Here is a 21,715-nt window from a genome sequence, read left to right on the forward strand (position 1 = left end):
ATAAGAGAGATGATCTAGTTAGGATTATAAAAGAACAAGAATAAGGAAAGTCAGTACTGGTCTTTCCTTCTGAGTAACTTGTTGGAATTAAAATCTGTCTCTGGGGTTTCTGTAACAAGTTAGTTCTTCTCTTAACAGAAGCACTTCGGGTACTTGAGGCAAATGCTCCTCAAAGGACAGGACACCATAGAAGATGAGCCCTGTTCCAGGACCCAAGAGCTGAGAAAGAATATTTGTTTTAATGGTTGGCCTTCTTCATTGAAAAAAAAAAAAAGTTGATTCCCCCAAAAAGTTGAAAGCTTGTTCTCATCAACACATTATATTGGATATAACCTTCTTTCTGTATGATACGTTTAAGAAGGCCATGCCTAATTAAGGGAAAACTTCAAATTTAAGGTTTAGACATTTTTATCAAATGAAGGTAAAAGCACAGAGATTAATACCACTTCCTACCCCTAATAGTAAAATTACTGTATAATCCTATATATATCTGATTTAAATTTTAAATCTCTTTAGAATACCAGAGAAACTTAAAACCAATACTTTCCCTAGTACCTTGTACCGTAAAACAAAACAAAAGCAAGCTGCCTAAAACAACCAGTATTCTTTTCAACATAGCAAGTGGCTTCTCTCCAGCAATGGTGCACGAGTTCACTGATACACCCCTGAGAAAATCTAGCCATGCAGGTCTGTGGTACACTCTGTTTCCACCTCTGGGTTTCTGAGGGGTATGTGTAGAATTCCCCACGGCTTCAACCTTTAGAACCATTAAAGAACAATGAACATGCTTACCTTCTTCCTCATCTGGCACCGCCAGCCACTGGATCAGGGCAAAGAACAGGAGGATCACCAGGCAGGCCATGCCAATTCCTCGGAATGTTGCAGCAGCCCCTGTGGAAACAAACAGCACTCTGTAGAGTAACTCCCGGAAAGACAGGTAGCCCTCATCCAAAACTGTCAATGTTCTAAAGTTCAGGGCAAAGGCAGCAGAGCAAAGAATGGCAAATGGCCATTAGCTTCATATAGTAGGAAAAGCACAGGTCTGGGCAGGTGTCAAGAGATCCAAGTGCTGGTGTTGGATATCTGTCATTGATCAAATTTTAAAACTGCATTTATAAAATAAAGGACTGTCTCCGAGTGCCATTTTAAAATTCAGTGGTGCTCTCTTCATAAAGACAATTTACCTAACTATATATTAAACAACCTTATTAATCTGTAATTAGAACAGCCGAGCTCAAGTAGTGCTATATATTCAGACATCTCTGAGTCCACCTTCTAGGGACCTGAATACTCAAGATTCCTGGAGCAGAATAATGCCATCTCCACCTCAGCCCCGCCCTTGGATTTCCAATAAGGGAGATCTGACAGGGCAGACAGACTGTGTTGTCACAGATGCAGTGACATTACCAAAGCCAGCATATAGTTAGATTTTTTTGGTTCAAAATCTCCTGATGGAACAACAATGATGAACTCTCTTTCCTCTAGCATTATTATCAGCAGGTTTAGGGTACTTTACTTCAAACCAAAAGCACATGTGATTATTCATTTGTTTGGCTCCTTTGAGCTATCTGTGTAGCATCGCAGTAAGCTGTCAGAGAAGCGTGCACGGTTACAAGCTGGCTCTGATCATCTTAACCACTGAAGCATATACTGCTCTGCAATTCTGACTACCATGAGAGCTAGAAAGAGAATATATGAACAGTGGAGTTTAGCTTCTGGCAATCTTCAGTAATAACTTGTTTACTGAGGGGTTGCTAAAAAAATTTGTTAAGTTTTCATCAAAGAAGAAAGAGAAAAAGAGAAAACCATTCTTACCAAAATAATTGACTAACACGCCTCCGATCATGGCTCCACAACCTCTCCCCAAACCCAGATGAAGGCCCTGCAGGATGCCCTGAGCAGACGTCCTCAGCTCTGGGGGAACCGCAGCGCTGAGATAAGAAATGCAGGCTGCCCAGATGGCCGCGTGTGTCACTCCTGGAGAGGAACATGAGTTATTTACTTAACTATATATATATATATATATATATATATATATATATATGTACACACACACACACACACACACACACACACACATACCTAATAAAGATAAATATTTTGTGGTAAAATATACGTAACAATATTTATCGTTTAAACATTTTTAAGTGTACGGTTCAGTGGCTTGAAGTACATTCACAGTGTTGCGCAACCATCACTACCATCCATCTCCAGAATTTTTTCATCTTCCCAAACTGAAATTCAGCACCCGTTAAACAATACTATCTCCATTCCCTGAGAAACACCACTTACCTTCTGTCTCTATGAATATGACTATGACTGCTCTGGGTACCTCATATAAGTGGAATCATACAGTGTTTGTCCTTTGGTGTCTGGCTTATTTCACTTAGCACAATGTCTTCTGTAGCATGTGCCAGAATTTCCTTTTTAAGGCTAAAGGATATGTAGCCTTGTAACTTTTTTATCCATTCATCTGTTAATGGACATTTGGGCGGTTTCTACCTTTTGGCTATTGTGAATGCTGCTGCTGTGAACGCTGATGTGCAAGTATCTCAGTCCCCGCTGTCAGTTCTTTTGGGTATATACCTAAAAGTGGAATTACTAGGTCATATGGTAATAATATATTTAATACTGTGAGGGGCTGTTTTCCACAGTAGCTGCACCATTTTACATTACTACTAGAAATGCACAAGAGTTCCAATTTTTCCACATCTCACCAGATGTTATTTTCTGTGTTTTTTTTATAATAGCAATCCTAATGGGTATGAAGTGGTATCTCATTGTGCTTTTGATTTGCATGTCCTAATGGCTAGTGATATTGATCATCTTTTTATGTGTTTTTTGGCCATTTGTAAATCTTTAGAGAAAATCTTTTGTCCATTTTCAAATTGGGTTGTTTGGGTTTTTTGCTGTTGAGTTGTCAGAGTTCCTTATATATTTTGGATATTGACCTCTTACTGGGTACCAGACGTATAGATCAACGGAACAGAAGAGACCCCAGAAATAAACCCATGCATGTACAGTCAATCAATCTACAACAAAGGAGGCAAGAATATACAGTGGAGAGAAGACAGTCTCTTCAACAAGTGGTGTTGGGAAAGCTGGACAGCTACGTGTAAATCAGTGAAACCAGAACACTCCCTCATGCCATATACAAAAAATAAACTCAAAATGGTTTAAAGACCTAAATGTAAGACATGACACCATAAAGTTCCTATAAGAGAATATAGGCAAAACATTCTCAGACATAAATTGTAGCAATAGTTTCTTAGATCAGTCTCCCAAGGCAAAAGAAATAAAGCAAAAATAAACAAATGGGACTTGATTAAACTTAAAAGGTTTTGCACAGCAAAGGAAACCATCAACAAAATGAAAGACAATCTAAGAAATGGGAGAAAATATCTGTAAATGATGCAGCCAACAAGGAGTTAATACCCAAAATATATAAACAGCTCATACAACTCAATATAAAAACAAGCCAATCAAAATACGGGCAGAAGACCTAAATAGAAATTTCTCCAAAGAAGACATACAGATGGCCAACATGCACATGAAAAGATGCTCATCACTGCTAATTATCAGAGAAATGCAAATTAAAACCACAATGAAGTATCACCTCACATGGGTCAGAATGGCCATCGTTAAAAAGTCTGGAGAGGGTGTGGAGTAAAAGGAACCCTCCTACACTGTTGGTGGGAATGTAAGTTGGTACAAACACTATGGAAAACAGTATGGCGTTTCCTATAAAAGCTAAAAATAGAGGTACCAATCCCACTCCTGGGTATATATCCGGAAAAAATTCTAATTTGAAAAGGTATGTGCACCCCAATGTTCATAGCAGCACTATTTACAATAGCCAAGACACGAAAGCAACCCAAATGCCCATCAACAGATGACTGGCTTAAGAAGATATGGTATATATATATATATATATATATATATATATATATATACACATACACACACACATACAGTGGAATAACACTGCCATAAAAAAAGAATGAAATATTACCATTTGCAGCAACATGTATGGACCTAGAAATATTATACTTAGTGAAGTAAATCAAATACTATACGGTATCGCTTATATGTGGAATCTAAAAAATTATACAAATGAATCTATATACAAACCAGAAACAGACTCACATAGAAAACAAACATGGTTGCCAAAAGCAAGAGGGAGGGCAGGAGGGGTGACAAATTAGGAGTATGGGATTAACAGATACTAACTACTATACATAAGTAGATAAGCAACAAGGATTTACTTATAGCATAGGAAATTACATTCCGTATCTTATAACAATTTATAATGGAATATAATCTGAAAAAAATATAACTGAATCACTTTGCTGTAATCTGAAACTAACACAGTATTGTAAATGAACTGTACTTCACTTTTAAAAGATTATTTCCAATTTTTTCCATTATAATTAGCACTATGATTAACATTTTTGGAGATACAGCTTTTTTTTTTTTTTTTTTTTTTTGCGGTACGCGGACCTCTCACTGTTGTGGCCTCTCCCGTTGCGGAGCAGAGGCTCCGGACATGCAGGCTCAGCGGCCATGGCTCATGGGCCTAGCCGTTCGGCGGCATGTGGGATCTTCCCGGACCGGGGCACGAACCCGTGTCCCCTGCATCGGCAGGCTGACTCTCAACCACTGTGCCACCAGGGAAGCCCTGGAGATACAGGTTTTTACATATCTTATTTACATTGGCTATAATTCTACAAGTGGAGTTAATGATTCAAAGAATATAAATTTTTTTTTGCCTTTTAATATACAGCTCCAATTCGTTTTCCAAGAGTGTAGAGACTATTTACAATGCCTCATTACCAGTTTCATTATATCTTCACCATTTGTTGGCAGGGAGGGGAGGGTAAAGATAACAGGTGAAAGAAAATTTGATTATTTTAATGTACAGCAACTGTGCATTGTATGAATTTAAATTTTTACTAGAGCACGGCTTTAAGTGTAATAGGAAGAAGGACTTCCTTGGTGGTCCAGTGGTAAAGAATCCACCTTCCAATGCAGGGGACGTGGGTTCGATCCCTGGTCGGGGAACTAAGATCCCACATGCCGCGGGGCAGCTGAGCCCATGCGCCACAACTATTGAACTCACACGCCCCAATGAGAGAGCCCATGTGCCACAAACTACAGAGCCCACATGCCCTGGAGCCCGCGTGCCACAACTAGAGAGAGAAAACCTGCATGCCACAACTAGAGAGAAACCCGAGCAGACTGCATGCCACAACGAAAAAGATCCCACATGCCTCAACAAAGATCCCGTATGCCACAACTCAGACCCAATGCAGCCAAAAAATAAGGAAAATAAATGTAATAGGAAGATATTGTCACAACAGGTTTTATAGATAGCTGGAAAGGATTAAGAGATCATTTGGTTCTGCCTAGATTAAGTCTTGAACTTGCTTCCTGAAAAATAATCTCATTTGGAGATAATATCAACAGAAACTCAACCTATGTTTTAGAAAATTAAACTGAAAGATTAATATTCATTTAAGATTTAATCTGACAGTCTGCTTCTGCCCAAAATAAAATAACAGGGACTAGATTTACTTCCTTCTTGAAACAACAAACAACTGGACAAAATATATGAAACAGTAGTTCCCAAGACACTGGACATCACCAACAAGGACAGTGATCTCAGAGAGATGGGAAACAATGAGGTGCTCCAGCTTACTGCCTGGTCAGAGTTTGAAAGCTGCAGGGCACAGAGGGGGAACCAGTGAGTTGAAGAGATGGAGCCGACAGTCTGGGGAGACCAAGGCAGCTGGAGCTCCAGGTCAGAGTACCAGAGAGCAGAGAGTTTCACAGAAACTCCAGAGATCTGCAGATGGTTTCCCTCAAGTATTCAGCAGAGTACTGATTAGCAAGAGCGTGTATAGAAACTATCCAAAGCCAGGGAAAGAACCACCCAAAAGCATTACAGAAAGCATTCCTCAGAACCCATACAGGGCTGGGAATAATACCTGTTTCCACCAGCCACACTGGAAAAACTCATGATTCCTGGGATTGGTAGAGTACTCAAAAGGGTCTTGTGTTAGTATTATGAAAGGGTTAGCCCTAGTTTAAACACTGCTCTGGTACCATCTAAGTAATGTTTAAAAGCAAGACGCAAAAGGATCACACTAGTTCCAAGTAATCTAGTTGTGTCCCGCAACAAAGCTCAAGAATATCTGTAGGAATACAAAAATATCCAGCACCTAACAAGGTAAAATTCACAATGTCGGACATATAATCAAATTACCAGGATGATTTTACTTAAGTAGATCCATAATAGAATAAACACTATTTTCACTGGGTATATTAGATTATATGCCCTATAGTAAACTGAGAAATATCAAAATAATTTTTCTTATATGTTTCAGTAATAATTTCAGGTAGGCTGTTTTTTAACTAGAAAGATGGGAGAGGCAGTATGCACACTAATTTCCACAGAATTCAAATGAAGTGTTTGCTTTATCTGACTAAACAATTGCAGTACCTTAGATAATGCCAGCCTTCTCAGAATTGAATAATGCCTGGATAGTCTTAACTGTAAATGTTGACACAGTAATACACAATTAAAATATTATATGTTTTAAAGAACAGATTATTAAAGATGCAGCTAACTCCATTTCTTTTCAGATATGCATAGTTTTTCATTAACACTAAGGAAAAAACTCAAAAATATTATGAGAAATAAAATGAAATTTATTCAACATTAATTAGATTCAATAGTAACATCCAGCGTAGATTTTGGAAATTATTTCTTAAAGATGAATCATCAAAGACCTGAAACCACATCAAATGGTTGTCAATTAACTTTAATGGTGATGCCAAGTCTATTGTTATGTCTATGTTTGACCAATCAATTACAGGATTTACAAGTAGACAAAGATGGGTCTATGTATTTATGTGACCAAAACAGTAACAAATATACTTTTGCTATAATTCTAGATCAAATATAATTCTAGCAGTTATTCTCTTAAATGTGAAGGCTTGGACACACACAAAATCTTCCAATAATAGGGTTTCTTTTTTTTTTTTAATTCTAAGGGTTTTCTAAACCTTTGAGTCTTCTAAGATAATTAAAGCATTTTCCAGCAGGATGACTTAAATTAGGATACTTTTAAACTACTGTTAAAATTTGTTGGCTGGTATTAAGTGGCAGTTATAAAAGATTCTCTGTAGTTAGAATTCCAGAGTTTCCTCATTGCCTATTTGGGACTGATTAGATCACTGGAAACTACACTCTTTAAAGCAACTCAGGGCATTAACTGAAGGGAAAAATAGTAAAGCATTCAGTAAAAAATTTTTTCTCTGGTACTAAAAGCAGAAGAATGAAAGCCATTTGGCTTGTATGTTCCAACATTTTCCAGGGTAGATGTAGAATTAAACTTGGTTTCTCTGAAATACCTTTATTTCAAAATACCATGTAAATAGAAGAATCCATATTACTTCCTAGAAAAGAACTAGCAAATGTAAATCCACAAGAGGGGATTGGGTTGATAACAATACCTTGTATACAAATGACAATTGTGGAGTTTTGGTTCTTGTCCTTAAACTTGAGTATGCAACCTAGTAATCATATTAATAATCTGAAACTCTTGCCAATATTTTTACTACACTTGTGTTCTGGTCCTCTATAATAAAGCAATCTAGAAATCTAAAAGAATAAATTCCACCATTTTCCGTATTTGTAAAATTGTATTTTAGGTATAAAACAACTTTCCTTTAAAATTTAGAGGGTAAAAGATATCATAAGCAGAAAAAAAGAAAATGTTTCTACTTCTTTCCCTTTTATTAGAGAAGTGTGAAAAAGGAGTAGATGATTATTCTCTACATGATGAAATAAATAAGCAAATGTATTGTGTCACTGGTAAATGTGTTTACCCTAGAGCTATACCTTTTTAAACCTTTTAGTATGAGGTAACTAAGTTGGTGGATCAAACAGTAAGAATAAAAGGATGTTACCTCCGTGACTGACAGTAGTAACAAAGGCACATGAATTGACTCTCCTTGCAATGTTATCAACTCTTCCTTGGCTACTTGTTACAAAACTACTGATAATTTTGAGTGGCAATTCAACACCAACTCATATAACAGGTGCTTAATAAATATGTTTCAGTGGCAATTCAACACCATATGTTAACTGACAACAAATAACGCTCGAAGACCACATAGGTCATGGAAACTTAGCTTCTCAGTCCTTTCTTACCTTTACTGTGGTCCCTTGGGATTACCTTCAAGGCTAACAGAAACTCAGGGATCTTTTCACACCACCTGCTGCCAAGACCTTAACTGTTTGTGAATACACTACATTTGAATAACCTAGAACCATTAGAAATAATTATGATTAACATTTAATTTCTCTCATTAATAACGTTATTATAGCAGCTTACTCTACCAGGAGCTGTGCTACGTATTTTACAAAGATTATCTCCTTTATTCTTCCTAGTAATAGGTACCATTTTTTCCTTCATTTTCCAAAAAGGCACAGAGAGATTAAAGTGCCTTGTTCAAAGTGACACAGACAACAGGGTAGTGGAACAGGATTTGAACCCAAGGTGTCTAAGCTCGGAACTTCAGTGCTTAAGTACTATACTATACATCCTCATAACCACTGTTAAAAGTATTCTATAATAAATGTAATCATCTAATGTGAGAGGTTTTCTTGATAATATCAAACATGCCCAATAATCTATCAATTTTTTTAAAATGTACATTCTTCCTACCTTCTTCCCCTCCCTCCTAAAAGAGTTCACATCACACATAATATCAAGTTTTTTATATGCCCCAAATAACTCTTTACCTTATAATATTCAACATTCTTACCTGATCCTGCAACACGAATTTCAAGATTGTTCAGTCTCGGCCCACAAGAATGCTCTATTGCAATACATGGCATGTATTGATATGAACAAGAAAAAATCCTTTCTTCCCAAGAAGACAGCTGCTTTTTGTACAGTGCTGCTTGGCTTGGGGGAAATCACATCATAATGGCATGGGAGGGGTGAGAACTGATGCGGTATCAGGGGACTAGTATTGTTTTGTTTTGTTTTTCTTGCTCTGCCACTGACTTGTGCTTACTGAACACAACGCACATATCCCTTTAGCAGTGGCACACTAAAGCAGTTGTGACAAACCTTTTCCATCGATGGACCAAAGCATACATTTCAATTAGCTCAGTGTACCTCTCAAATGCTGAGATTAAAAAAAGTTTCTGAAAGATCAACCTGGTAAAAACCAGTAAGAGACTACTCTTCAAACAACAACGCAAGAAAACAAAACCAAAACCAAAGCAAAAACAAACCCTCCACTGGGCAGGCGATAAAAGGAGTCAGTATTGGTTAAGGTAATGCTCCTGTTGTAAGAGAGAAACCTCAGAATCTTAGTGGTTTCACCCATTAGATGTTTTCTTTTCTTGCCCATATAAAGTCCAATGGTCAAGGGACAGGAAGAGTAGCAGCTCTGCTTCACATAGTCATTCAGGGACCCAGGCTGCAGAGACTCTGTCTTCTTCCTCACATGGTTACCCTGGGCACCGATATCCAGCAAAGGACGGAAGAGAGGATGGCACATGGAAAATTTTATGGGCTGGGTTTAGAAGTGACACGTCATTCCTGCTTACATTCCACTGGGCAGAATCAGTCATATGCTCAAACCTAACTGCAAGGAAGGCTAGGAAGTGGAGTCCAGTGTGTGTCCATGAAGAAAAGGAAATAGCAGGTGAACAACAAGCCAGTATCTCTGCCAAAGTCAGGGCCACCAACAGCAATGGACCTTCCAGAAAGAGTAGAGGACCCCACAAAGAGCAGTGGACCTAGCAGAAGCTTCATGAACCTTCTTGTGTCGCATGAAAGAGACTTTATATATGACACGCAAGCACTTCCACGCCCACCCATGTGCAGCACTGCAAGAATCTCCCGCATTCATTCACTCAATAGTCCTTACTGAGCACCCAGACCACGTGCCGGAGCCCCTGCTCTGCACTGAGACTGTGACAATATACAGAACACGTGTTTAACCATCACAGAGCTTATAGTCTGGCGGGTGGAAGGGGGCAGGATTTACCTGAAGGAGGAGCAGACTGAGCTCCTTGAGGAGAACAAACATACCAGGACCTGGCACAGGGCTTGACACGTAACAGCAGCTGAGCAAAACAGAGCTGAAACGAACTGAGCAGGCAGTGGCCTGCGGGCTGGGATATGAGGAAGAAAGCACTTGTGGATAAAAGGTACCCTGGGTAACAATGGAGAAAACTTCCAACTCCCACGTATGAGTAAAAACGGAAAGAAGAAATGAAGTTTCTATAAGCTTCACTTTGCAAGTTAAAAAAAGAAAGACATGTAAGTTGCTTAAAAAAAAAAGTCTATAACTAATACAACAATGTTTTGGGGGCCTTTGTGAATTTTACATGCTGGCGTTATACCCTTGGCATACCTTCAAACAGGTCTTAGGAGACTGCCACCCCAAACTGCCTGTGTTTAAGGTCAAGACTTAACAACACTATATACTATATGCCCAGTGTCTCCTCATAGCAAGCCACACGTGAGAACTGCTTTTACAGCAAAGCCAGTAAAAATTTCACTTCCCCAAAGATAACTTTAAAAACACTGTACACTGACTAGTCATTTATGGCCGGGCTCTCATGCATAATTGCAACGTAACCTCTGAGGGTAGACTCTTCTAAGTTACATTTCCCCTGGTCCTGATTTTTATTATAACTTTTTATTTTACTTTTATTGCATGTTATTTAACATTTATTGAAGGCTAACTAAGTGCCAGGTAATATGCTATATACTTTGCATAGAATAGTCTATTTAATACTCATTAACCTATTCTGTAGGTTAAGAAACGTCTAAGAGGCTTAAAGTGATGAAGCAGCTTGCCTGAAGGACACAGAGCTTATAGGTAGGGGAGCTGGAATACAAGATAGTCTAATTCAAGCCTGAGCACTTTATGGTTTCCAGCTTACTGCATATTTTGGTAAGCTGTCTCAAATAATTTGTAGAATGAGGCGGGGACGTAAGTAAATGATTAAAACACACTGCTGTGTTTACAAATGTGCAATGGATGGCAGGATGGTATCCCAGGGAAAAAGCTAACATATTAAAGATTCAACTTTTAAACTTAGTTTTCAGCTTTCCTTCACATATTTATAAGCTTCTGAGATAGAACTTCCTCTATTATTCAAAAGCTTTAATAATTAGAAAATATCAACTATAGTACATTTTGCAGGGGACTGTGAAATCAAACAACAAGCATTTACAGTATATCTTCCTGTGTGCATGCTTCTTTGGAGAATTCAAAAACTGTAAGGTGTGGTCTTTGCACTTAAGGGTTAAAACTAAGTCAGGAAGTAAAACTAGTATTTGTTAAATAAAATAATTGGGTAACAATTAAGTGCTAAACTGTGTAACATAGTCCATAACTCTGAGAACAATTCAGAAAAGGAAGAGCTAAGTGTCAGATGCAGTTTGCCAGAAAAGGATTCTTGCAGCAGAAGTATTTAAAATGAATTCTGAAGGGACAAAATAATGTCTATTTTTAAGAGATTGTATAAGACCTTTTAGTAACTGTAAAGCATGGGAATGATAAAGAATAAAACTGCTCTATTACAATTTATGACTATTCTGATTAAAAATTAACTTTAGCAGTAACATCAATGACATCCGTATGCCAATTTATTCACTGAAATACTAAACTTAGAGCATTTTGTGTACCTTATATATTCATGTGACAAGCTACTTGTGTTTTAAGGGTTAAGTCAGACAGAAAATTTCCAATATGGATGATAACAGCCTGGAATCACGGCTAGAATTTCCACTGTCAGATAAGGGCTACATTGTAATGCTTTCATAATTTCTCCATGTTCTTCCTGAGAGGAAGGAAAACATGATTCTCACTCGGCTGAGTAGGCATACTAAATAAGAGAGTAAAGCTTCATAAGTGTCAGTTCAAGCTCTCCTGCTGGTGACATTAAAAAACCATCTTTCATCATAATCTTAACCCGGATCCTACTGATCAAGCAATCTGCAGAGAAGGACGCGACACAGACCTCATTTTCACCCTTCAGTGCTTGAGCCATTAATTTGAGTACCACAAAAGGACCTCTTTAGTTACAGCAGCCCTGGCCTGGCCTTACTCTCCTTAAATACATTTTAATAGCAAAAATAATTTGAATCACATCCATCTCAAAGTCTTGCAAGGATTCACAACAAACACCGGCATATAAATGAGCATAAAAAATTTGACTGTGATTTTTATCAGAAGTGTATACTCCGGATCACAATCAAGAATATGTTTAAATGCTTCTCGTACAGAAGTAAAGGAGAAAAACATGTGGGTTCTTAAAATGAGATCCTATAAATAAATATAAACTATCCTAATCCCTCCACTGCACCCAGCAATGCTTTTAGGCACTTAGACCCACTGCCTCTTTTTAAAATAAATTACAGGCTCCTTATGAGTAGGAAATACATCTTCTGCTTCTTTACATGGTGGCACCCGTTGCCTACTGAATAACATGTTTGCTGCAAAAGACAAGTGAACGGCTAAAAGGCTGCAAGAGACACTGGCTACTAAATGTGAGAAAGATCATAGGAAAGAAACATCCTCATAATCCCCAACAGTCTTACCTTGACCCCAAAACAGATACCGACATAGCCTCCTTCCTAGGGGTCTAGAGAGGAGGAAATTTGCTTTATCCCCATCCCATCAGCTAATTATTACCAACATAGCCTGAGGAGACACATGCTGAGATGATGAATAAGAGCTTCAGGGAATGAAGGATAACATCAGTTACAGGTAACCCCAAAGAGGAAGAGATGAGTAGCCAGAGATATGGAATAAAGCACATCCCTTGTCTCCTCCCCTTCCGTTGCTCCACTAGGTGGTACTAGTTCTCATGGTGTTTTAGGGATGAGGCACGGGGTGAAAGGTTGAAGAGCTAGACCTCACCTCTTATTTTTTTTTTTTTTTTGTGGTACGCGGGCCTCTCACTGTTGTGGCCGCTCCCGTTGCGGAGCACAGGCTCCGGATGCACAGGCTCAGCGGCCATGGCTCACGGGCCCAGCCGCTTCGCGGCATGTGGGATCTTCCCGGACCGGGGCACGAACCCGTGTCCCCTGCATCGGCAGGCGGACTCTCAACCACTGCGCCACCAGGGAAGCCCCTCACCTCTATTTTTTAAGAAGACCCTCTGTGTGGCGCTGGGGCCGGAATCAAAGAGTGGAAGTGCTGACTGTTGAGTGTCACGACCATCAGTGATGAGAGCCAATGTCCTGCTTCCCCACCCTCCCCACTCCTAAGGCTGGGTCTTTGGAAATCGTCAGGTAGCAGTTCCAGTCAAGGGATTAAGGGGCATCTATCACGACAGTGGGCTGGTCCTGTAATTAAATCATTCCGTGTTTTGTCATCATTTCTTGTTTTACTGCATCCTAAGTAGAGCTGCCTTAAGCACAGGGACTTGAAAGTCATCTGGGTGAGCCTTGTAAATCTGGAAGAGTTCAGACTGGAAAAACAAACCTGTTCAGTCAGAAGTGTGTTCCTATGAAACAGGATTTATTCCACATAGATAATCCACTGTTTTCCGTAGGGTGGGCATGGGTCAAACAAACGCAAGGGATTTTTTGTTGTACAGCCAAAACACTCAGCACTCACTTCTGCCAGGGAATGAAACCGTCTCCTCCAGTTTTAGACGCAAAGAGCTCTGTGGAACTGGTCACAGAGCCCTGTGTTTGTTAGAGGCGGAGACTCCCCGTATTTACAGATTCCCCCTTTTTACTTGCTTCAGATCAGTAACTAGGTTTCTACTGGCACGGGGGAAATAAAATGAAACACAGAGGTATGAAGTGTAGCCTGCCACGGGAAGCAGGGATAACTGCCTTAAGGTGCACATAAATACATATTATAAAAATATGTACTGGGTCAGCAGCTTAGGGTGACAAACCCATCAAGCCCTAGCCAAAGCCTGCCACTCAGGTTTCCTGAGATGCCATTCCGCTCTCCACGGCTGTGCTTTGGCACGTGGCTCTTCTCTGTGCCAACATGTCTGCTTCTCTTTAGGCCACCGGGTGGGGTCCTGGTCACCCTTCAAAATCCAGCTTATCTGTGATTTCCTTGGGGAATCTTTTAATAATATCATCCTCCCACTCTCTGCTTCGCAAAGCTAATCATTCCCTCCATGGAGCTCCTTCTCTGTTACCTGGCACATTTTTCTGATTCCATCTAACACACTGGGTAGCAATTATGTATTTATACATCTGGCTTCCAGAACAGACAGTGAGACCTTGAGGCCTAAGTTAATATATTGTTTTTTAATTATATTCCCAGCACTCAGTATGCTGCGTGACTCTTGGTGGCTATTTAACATATCTTTAATAAATTAACAGGAAAAAAGACATTTTCGATTCACAACAACATTTGTTTTTTCCCTCTTATAAAATTCTTCTCGTTATAAATGTCTTCTTTAACCACTGTTTTAAAAAAGCTTCTCTCTTTTGCTCTCTTTTCTTTTTTTTAATATATATATATTTATTTATTTGGCTGCACCGGGTCTTAGTTGCGGCACACAGGATCTTCAGTTGCGGCATGTGGGATCTAGTTCCCTGACCGGGGACCGAACCCAGGCCCCTTGCACTGGGAAGCGCAGAGTCTTAGCCACTGGACCACCAGGGAAGTCCCTGCTCTATTTTCTTAAGTCACTAATGCAAACCATCCTTTTTAATCTAATTCATATTAAATTAAAAGGAGAGAAAAAGGTATATGCATGTATTATTATAACAGGTATACCAGTTTTTTTATTTTTTGTTGTTTTTTTTTAAGTAAGAGTCTGCACGTGGTGTCATACCAATAAATAAAGCAGTTAAGTCAGGCGAGCACCCTGCCTCACAGAATAGAGTCAGAATTAGAGGTGGGAACCCCTAAGGCTGTGTTGCTTATACCTTGTTGTTGCACATTTCTTTCCTGCAGTTCATATTTTGTGCTTTGTTTTTCTTACATGACACAATACTGAGATGTATGCCCCACCTCAAGACTATTCAAGAGTTCTAATTATTACAAACAATAATTTCTTATTATAAGACCAAATTTCCATTTTCTATATATTTATAAACAAAATCTCTTTTCATCATTTATACCACTGCATCAGACCTGAGAAAAGCACCTTTAAAGTGTGTACATATTTGAATTTTGTAATTTTAATGTGACTATAAATTATGTCTCCTTTCAATTAGGATAGGTTTTTTTTTTTCATTGCCACGATGGGATTTGGTGAATGAGCTTTTGCATTTTATACATTTTGTTTAGATATATAATTGTGAGTCTTTCATCTTAGATATTATGTTGATTGTATGGCATTTGCATCCTCAGGGTTAGGGAAAATGATAATGGCAATCTATAAAGCTAATAAAATTGTATATAGTCATAGACTGTTTGGTACAATTAATGATTTAGGAGCCTGGGCATCCCCGGAAGACCTCAACTCCAATGATGTTATCCTGAACCTTTATTTTAATCATAATGCCAATCACCAAATGGTTTAGCCAAGCTGCTAATAGAACTTCTCGGGATACAGTCTGGATTATATGAGCTAATGAATAGAAATCAATGTTTTCACTGCTCTTAAGCCACATGGCAAGAAATTTTTTTCAAAGTGACATGTTGAAGGGTCCAGTGAAGCAAAGAGAAGAACTCAGGTCAGGATATTTGAGCAAAGATTTTAAAGGTGCATGGGAAAACAACAGCCTGACTATAAAGCTTGCGTTACAAATCACTAGGTGTGATCTAAGTAACTGAAGAAATATAATAATTATGACCTTTTTTTTTTTTTGCAGTAAGCATAGTTAACCTACAAAAATACCAAAATCTTTAAAATATAAATCGTTTTATATTTAAAACCACCTTTGGATGTGTACACCTAACAGCTGTACATGAGAGTTTATTGCAGAGTTCCTCTTTCTTTGTTTAAACACAAGGGTGTGGGAAATAATCCAGCTTTGTTTAGCTCAACAAACACAGAACACTCAGAGGAACTGAAGAACCAGCGCCCTGACGTAACCTGTTCCTTCACAACCACTTCAAACTCATATAAAACAGTGCCTCTGCCCTTCCTTTGTAGAGTCAGATGCTGAGGGCCACTGAACTTTCATGTAGTCATAACTCAGGTAGAAAAATAATTCTAATTCCAACTGTTAACTTGCCTTGAAGAACTTCCATGGGGAGAACAGTCCAGGCATTTTCCAGGTAGGAAATATAAATATAGCGAGCCGTATTGCAGGCCAGGCCAATGTACAGAACCCTAAAAAAAGCAAAGGAAAATAAGTTGAGGCTCTGGTAGAGATACAAAACATGCAAATATCACCTAGTTTTTCCCCTGCCCAAAACATCCATCATCCAGCAGGCAGTGTTCCAAACTCAGAAGTGGGGAAGCTAAAGGACAATTAAATTTAACCATAAACTCTTAGGAATAAGAAAACTGCTTCTAACATATCTGCTCTCAGCCTTTTCAAAATGCTTGTTAATATAAAAGCAAACATCACCCTTCCTGAAACTTAATTAGTAGCAGAGATGATGCTTTTTTAAGATAGTCTGGGCATACTGCCATCTGTAATGACATTGCTGGCTTCCTTCCAGGTGGCTGTAGGGTAAATATGCCTGGGATTGTAGCCACTTCACTATGATGGGGGAAGGACAGGCTAAAAATGAGAACATGTGAATATGTGGCCCCGGGTGCAATACCCAAGACACCAAGCAGTTTCACAAAGAGACTCTCAAGGTCATTGAAAACTGTCATCCAATGATGAATAATAACTATTTGGAAATCAAACACTTTTTCCTATCAGTTCAATTGATACAAGTTCATTATTTAAAAAAAAATCCATGATATCACATGTTTACAAAATTGATAAATATATATCAGCCTCTAGCTTTCACTCTCACAATCACCACCACAAAAATTATGAGTAAAAACAAACAAAGGCCTAAAATGGTGAATCCAAGCATAAGGTTACCATCTCTCTCATTCTGAACTAGACAGGCTGGTTTGGAAGCAAACGGTGGCTACTTCTCTTTACAAAAACACAACCCAGGGGATTTCTTTTTCTTGGTTGTTTTCCATTTTCTGTTAATTTTCCCCAACCTTAATGCTTTTCTTGTGTTCTAAATCCAAGTGGATGAAAACTAGAAGGTAAAAGAAATAAACCAATTTGACAATCAGTGGTATTTTCCTAATCTTACTCAACTGTATTTTTATATTAAAATCATTCTTATAAACAGTGTCCTCTTTTTCCAACACTGGATCAAGGAAACGAAATGCTCTGAGGCATCCAGCTGGTATTAACTGCAAATATGGAGCAGAAAGAAATATGCGGAAAGACAACAAAAGGGCTGAGGGGCTGGGGATGGGATAGGAAATGGATATTAGAATGGATTTAGGAGCTCTTCAATAACGAAAAGTCTGGGTTGTCATATTCTTTGGACTTTATGCTCTTTTTACTTGTATGTTTTGAAGAAAAAAGTATGTTTCAAACCTGTTTGATAAAAAATTTGCTGAACAAACTTGCTATAAATCCGTCAGCCAGGGTCCCAATGCTAGGAAACAGCAACGAAAAGCCCACAGGAGATTAAAATGCAAAATACACTATACAAACACACAAGTTACACAAATATGTTTCCTTCCAGGTTCTAAAGCAGCCCTGCTGATGACATCAACTTAGCCTAACTCATGGTCAGCAAACATTTTCTATAAAGGGCCATATAGTAAATAGGTCTTGTAGGTCTTTTGCACATTCTCAGCTCTGCTGCTGTAGCATGAAAGCAACCATAGACGGTATGTAAATGAATAAGCATGGATGGCTGTGTTCCAATAAAATTCGAATTATGAACACTGAAATTTAAATTTCATGTAATTTTCATGTATCACAAAATAGTATGCTTCTTGTGATTTTGTTTTCAACCACTTGAAAGTATAGAAACTTTTCTTAGTTCCTGGGTCCTACAAAACAGGCAGTAGGCCAGATTTGGCCCCTGGCCATAGCTTGCCAACCTCTGACCTAGCTCATTAGTTCTTATTAACTCTGCCTGTACATCAGATTTACTCGGGCAACTGTTAAAAACTACAGTGTTGAGGCCCATGCCACCCTCAGTTAAGGCTCTTTAGGATTGGAACTCAGACTCCGTGCTTTTGAAAGCTCCCCAGGTTATTCAGATACTGAGCCAAAGGTGGAGAACCACTGACCTAGCTCATTCTAAGCAGCTCCAAGTAATTCTTGCCCATAATCCCATCATAGAAAGATTTGGTACTACATCTTCCTTGTGTTCATATTGCCTATCCCTTTCTTTTGAGCCCACTTCTGAATCAGGGTTACCATGACAACCGCTATTCAATCCAGGCCACAGTCCACAGGGCCTGGCCCTAAGTAACACATAAGAGGTAGGTTGCGCTATGCCTTCAAACCTCTCTCTACCCCCATGGAATTCAGCCACTGGAGTCTGTAATTTCTCGGACCCTTAGGTCTCGGATTGCCACCAACCAGCCCAATGACTACGAGCTTGATATACCTTTCAATTCTTTTCCATGTTTCTAATCTCACAACTGATAGTTCTTTGTAAAGGTGAAAACACAAAATCAGGAGTATCCAGCGCAAATTACTTCATCTCCTAGAGCCTCAATTTCCTCATATATCAAGTAGACAACAACATCAACTCTGCAGGCTTGTGATAATTACAACACAGTGAGTTGCCCATAATAAGCACTCAATAAAAGGTATTATTATTACTATTCTTATTATTTTAAAGAAAAGTGTCCAAGTATCCTTCTTTTTTCTGATAAAACTTTTATCCCAGAATTCCAAGAGAGAGGACACTAGCATTCCTCCCTCACCAACCATTCTGGCGAAGCCGGTGGCTTAAAAAAATCGGCAAGTGTAAAATGATGAGCAGAAAGGAAGGCAGCATTTTGATCTATGAAAAGGGAAAGAAGTAGACAACATATTTATTGAATAATCACTGAAAAGTATTGCAGCAACCTAAGAATCTCTTTAATATCTGAATGGGATATTTAAACTGCCGTAGTATTCACTGTTATGGGCTGAACGGTGTCCCCTCCAAAATTCATATGTTGAAGGTCTAAGTCCTAACCCCCAGTATCTCAGAGTGTGGCTAGATATGGCGATAGGGCCTTTAAAGAGGTGGTTAAGGTGAAATGATGTAATATGGGTAGGCCCTAATCCAACATGACTAGCGTCCTGATAAGAAGAGATTAGGACAGAGACAGACACAGAGGGAAGACCAGGTGAAGACACTGGAAGACAAGCCAAGGAGAGAAGTCCTCAGAAGACATACATCCTGCCAACACCTTGATCTTGGACTTTTAGCTTCCAGAACTGTAAGGAAATAAAATTTCTGTGTTTTAAAGCCAGTCTGTGGTGCTTTGTTCTGGCAGCCCTAGGAAATGAATACATACACACTCATGAAATTAAGGATTTGCTAATAAAAAGGAATTTATAATATGTTTTACTAGATCATCTTCTGGACAAATTCTTTATGCTGAATACAGAGCATATGTTTGGAGTCCTAGAATTTGCCTGAGCATTAAGAGGTCTGGAAATACAGAAAAATAGTCTGAAAAATGCCTCTCAGTGACATACAGAGACCCATTGAACACCTACAGTGAAATAGCTCAGAAACAACATCATTGCTTTCCTATTTCACACCAAGAAGTCAGTAAGTATAAAAGCAGACAAGAAATAGACCATTTTAGAACAGGTGTTATAGATAACTGATCTGTAAAGAACACAACTGGTAAGGAGCAGATGATTCAGCAGAGAACACTACGCCACGGAAAACCCAAATCACTGGTCAAGCTCCTTGATTCTTTATTTGAGCAAAATATAATGGTAGGAGAAAAGTACTTATGAGTTTCTAATTTCTTACAAAACCACAACCCACAGTGTTGACAGGATAAGTTGATTGGTGATTATCTTATAATGAAACTGGTACTTGTTTTTTTGTTTTATTTTGTTTTTCAGAAGCAAGATACAGAAGCAATTAATTGAGAGTCATCCTGCAATTCCTAACAGAGTGTGGGTTAATTATGATGTCCTACTTTTCTAATTTAAACCATCTATAATATAACATGACTGAATAACCCCTGAGAACATTTCTAAATTACAAAGAACATGAATTTTGCTCAATAAACATTAACTGAGATACCACTATGTAACATACACTGTGCTGGATGAAAGGGAATAAAAATGAAGAGAAATCCTCCTTGCCTGCAAGGAACTTAGTCTAGTGGGGAGACAGGCACAGAAGCAAATAAGTTAAACACAATACCCTAAGAGGTCTGCACAAAGTGCTATGGCTACACAAAGGAGAGGTTCTTAGCTACCCCTGGGAGTCCCAGGACACTTGGGTTAGAAGCAAACGGACAAAGGAGGAGGGACAAGCATCACAGGCAGAGGGAACAATAGAAAGGTTAACCATAAAACCTCAAGCATTTGCAGGCAGAGAGGGTATTTGAACGATGTAAGAAGGATCAAAGTCTAAGGATTTATGAAGAGATAAGTGAACTTTTCCAGCCCAGATCCAATCTGGAAATTATTCTCTATTCCAGAGACAATACAGGTTTTGAGCAGCAGAGAAAGATTTAAGTAGGATTATCCTACAATGCTCTCAGATATATGAGATGAAAGAGCAACACCACGCAAAGAGAACCCATTCTCAGCTGAATGAGTAATTGGCAGCAAGCATGTTGCAAAGCCTCTAATGGAGAAACAGAAAAGTTCCTCAAAAAAGAAAAAACACTGGATGAAAACAAAATGCCCTGGATAAGGATGGTTCTTATCAACCAGACATGGAGCATTTGCAGATGGAGTCTGAACATGCGCTCAACTTGTGGTACAAGCCCTCGCACAAAGACACAGTGTTCCAACGCACAGAAGTGTTGCTCCAGGGCTGGGTGGAGATGAAGACAGACTAGCAGGACTTCCCTGGTGGTGCAGTGATTAAGAATCCGCCTGCCAGTGCAGGGGACACGGGTTCAAGCCCTGGCCTGGGAAGATCCCACATGCCGCGGAGCAACTAAGCCCGTGCGCCGCAACTACTGAGCCTGCGCTCTAGAGCCCATGAGCCACAACTACTGAAGCCCGCGTGCCTAGAGCCTGTGCTCCGCAACAAGAGAAGCCACCGCAATGAGAAGCCCGCGCACCACAACAAAGAGGAGCCCCCGCTCGCTGCAACTAGAGAAAGCCTACCTGCAGCAACGAAGACCCAATGCAGCCAATAAATAAATAAATAAATTCATAAAAAAAAAAAAAGACAGACAGACTAGCAACGAACCATGATTCAGAAAGTAATATTTTGACAGGTTAGAGGCCATTGGGACAATGTCCTCAGCTAGAGGACAATGTCACCTAGCTAGAGTTTCATTAGGAACACCAGTTCCTAATGGGAAAGAAGTGCCTCATGTATGAATCAGCTTAGGTTTTCTGTATGGTAAACAGTATATGGACTCACCCTTAGGCTGGGTTCCATCATTCCCAGATCATCCTTTTATGGTCTATATGAACTTGTCAGTAAAAAAAAAAAAAGTTCTTTCAGATATTGCTACAGATGTCTTTCTAGAGCAGACAGACACCAGCTGCTAATTTAGGTCAGGATTCTGGTGCTTAATGCAAGCATTCAGTGTAAGCAGTGCCCACCTCCCCAA

General features: G+C 39.2%; 1 protein-coding gene across 1 annotated transcript in view; it reads right to left on the minus strand.

Annotated features, from left to right (window-relative positions):
- Window positions 1-21,715, minus strand: part of MFSD6 (major facilitator superfamily domain containing 6) — a 74,346-nt gene that overhangs the window by 4,697 nt on the left and 47,934 nt on the right. The window contains exons 3-5 of the mRNA XM_029225751.1: window positions 16,206-16,303; window positions 1,816-1,977; window positions 793-891 (exon numbers count right to left, since the gene is read on the minus strand). Of these exons, the coding sequence (XP_029081584.1) occupies window positions 793-891; window positions 1,816-1,977; window positions 16,206-16,303 (359 nt within the window). The remainder of the gene's footprint in view (window positions 1-792; window positions 892-1,815; window positions 1,978-16,205; window positions 16,304-21,715) is intronic.

The sequence above is a fragment of the Monodon monoceros genome, unplaced genomic scaffold (genome assembly GCF_005190385.1).
Source record: "Monodon monoceros isolate NGI ecotype Baffin Bay Population unplaced genomic scaffold, NGI_Narwhal_1 Super_Scaffold_16, whole genome shotgun sequence".
NCBI classification, from domain to species: domain Eukaryota; kingdom Metazoa; phylum Chordata; class Mammalia; order Artiodactyla; family Monodontidae; genus Monodon; species Monodon monoceros.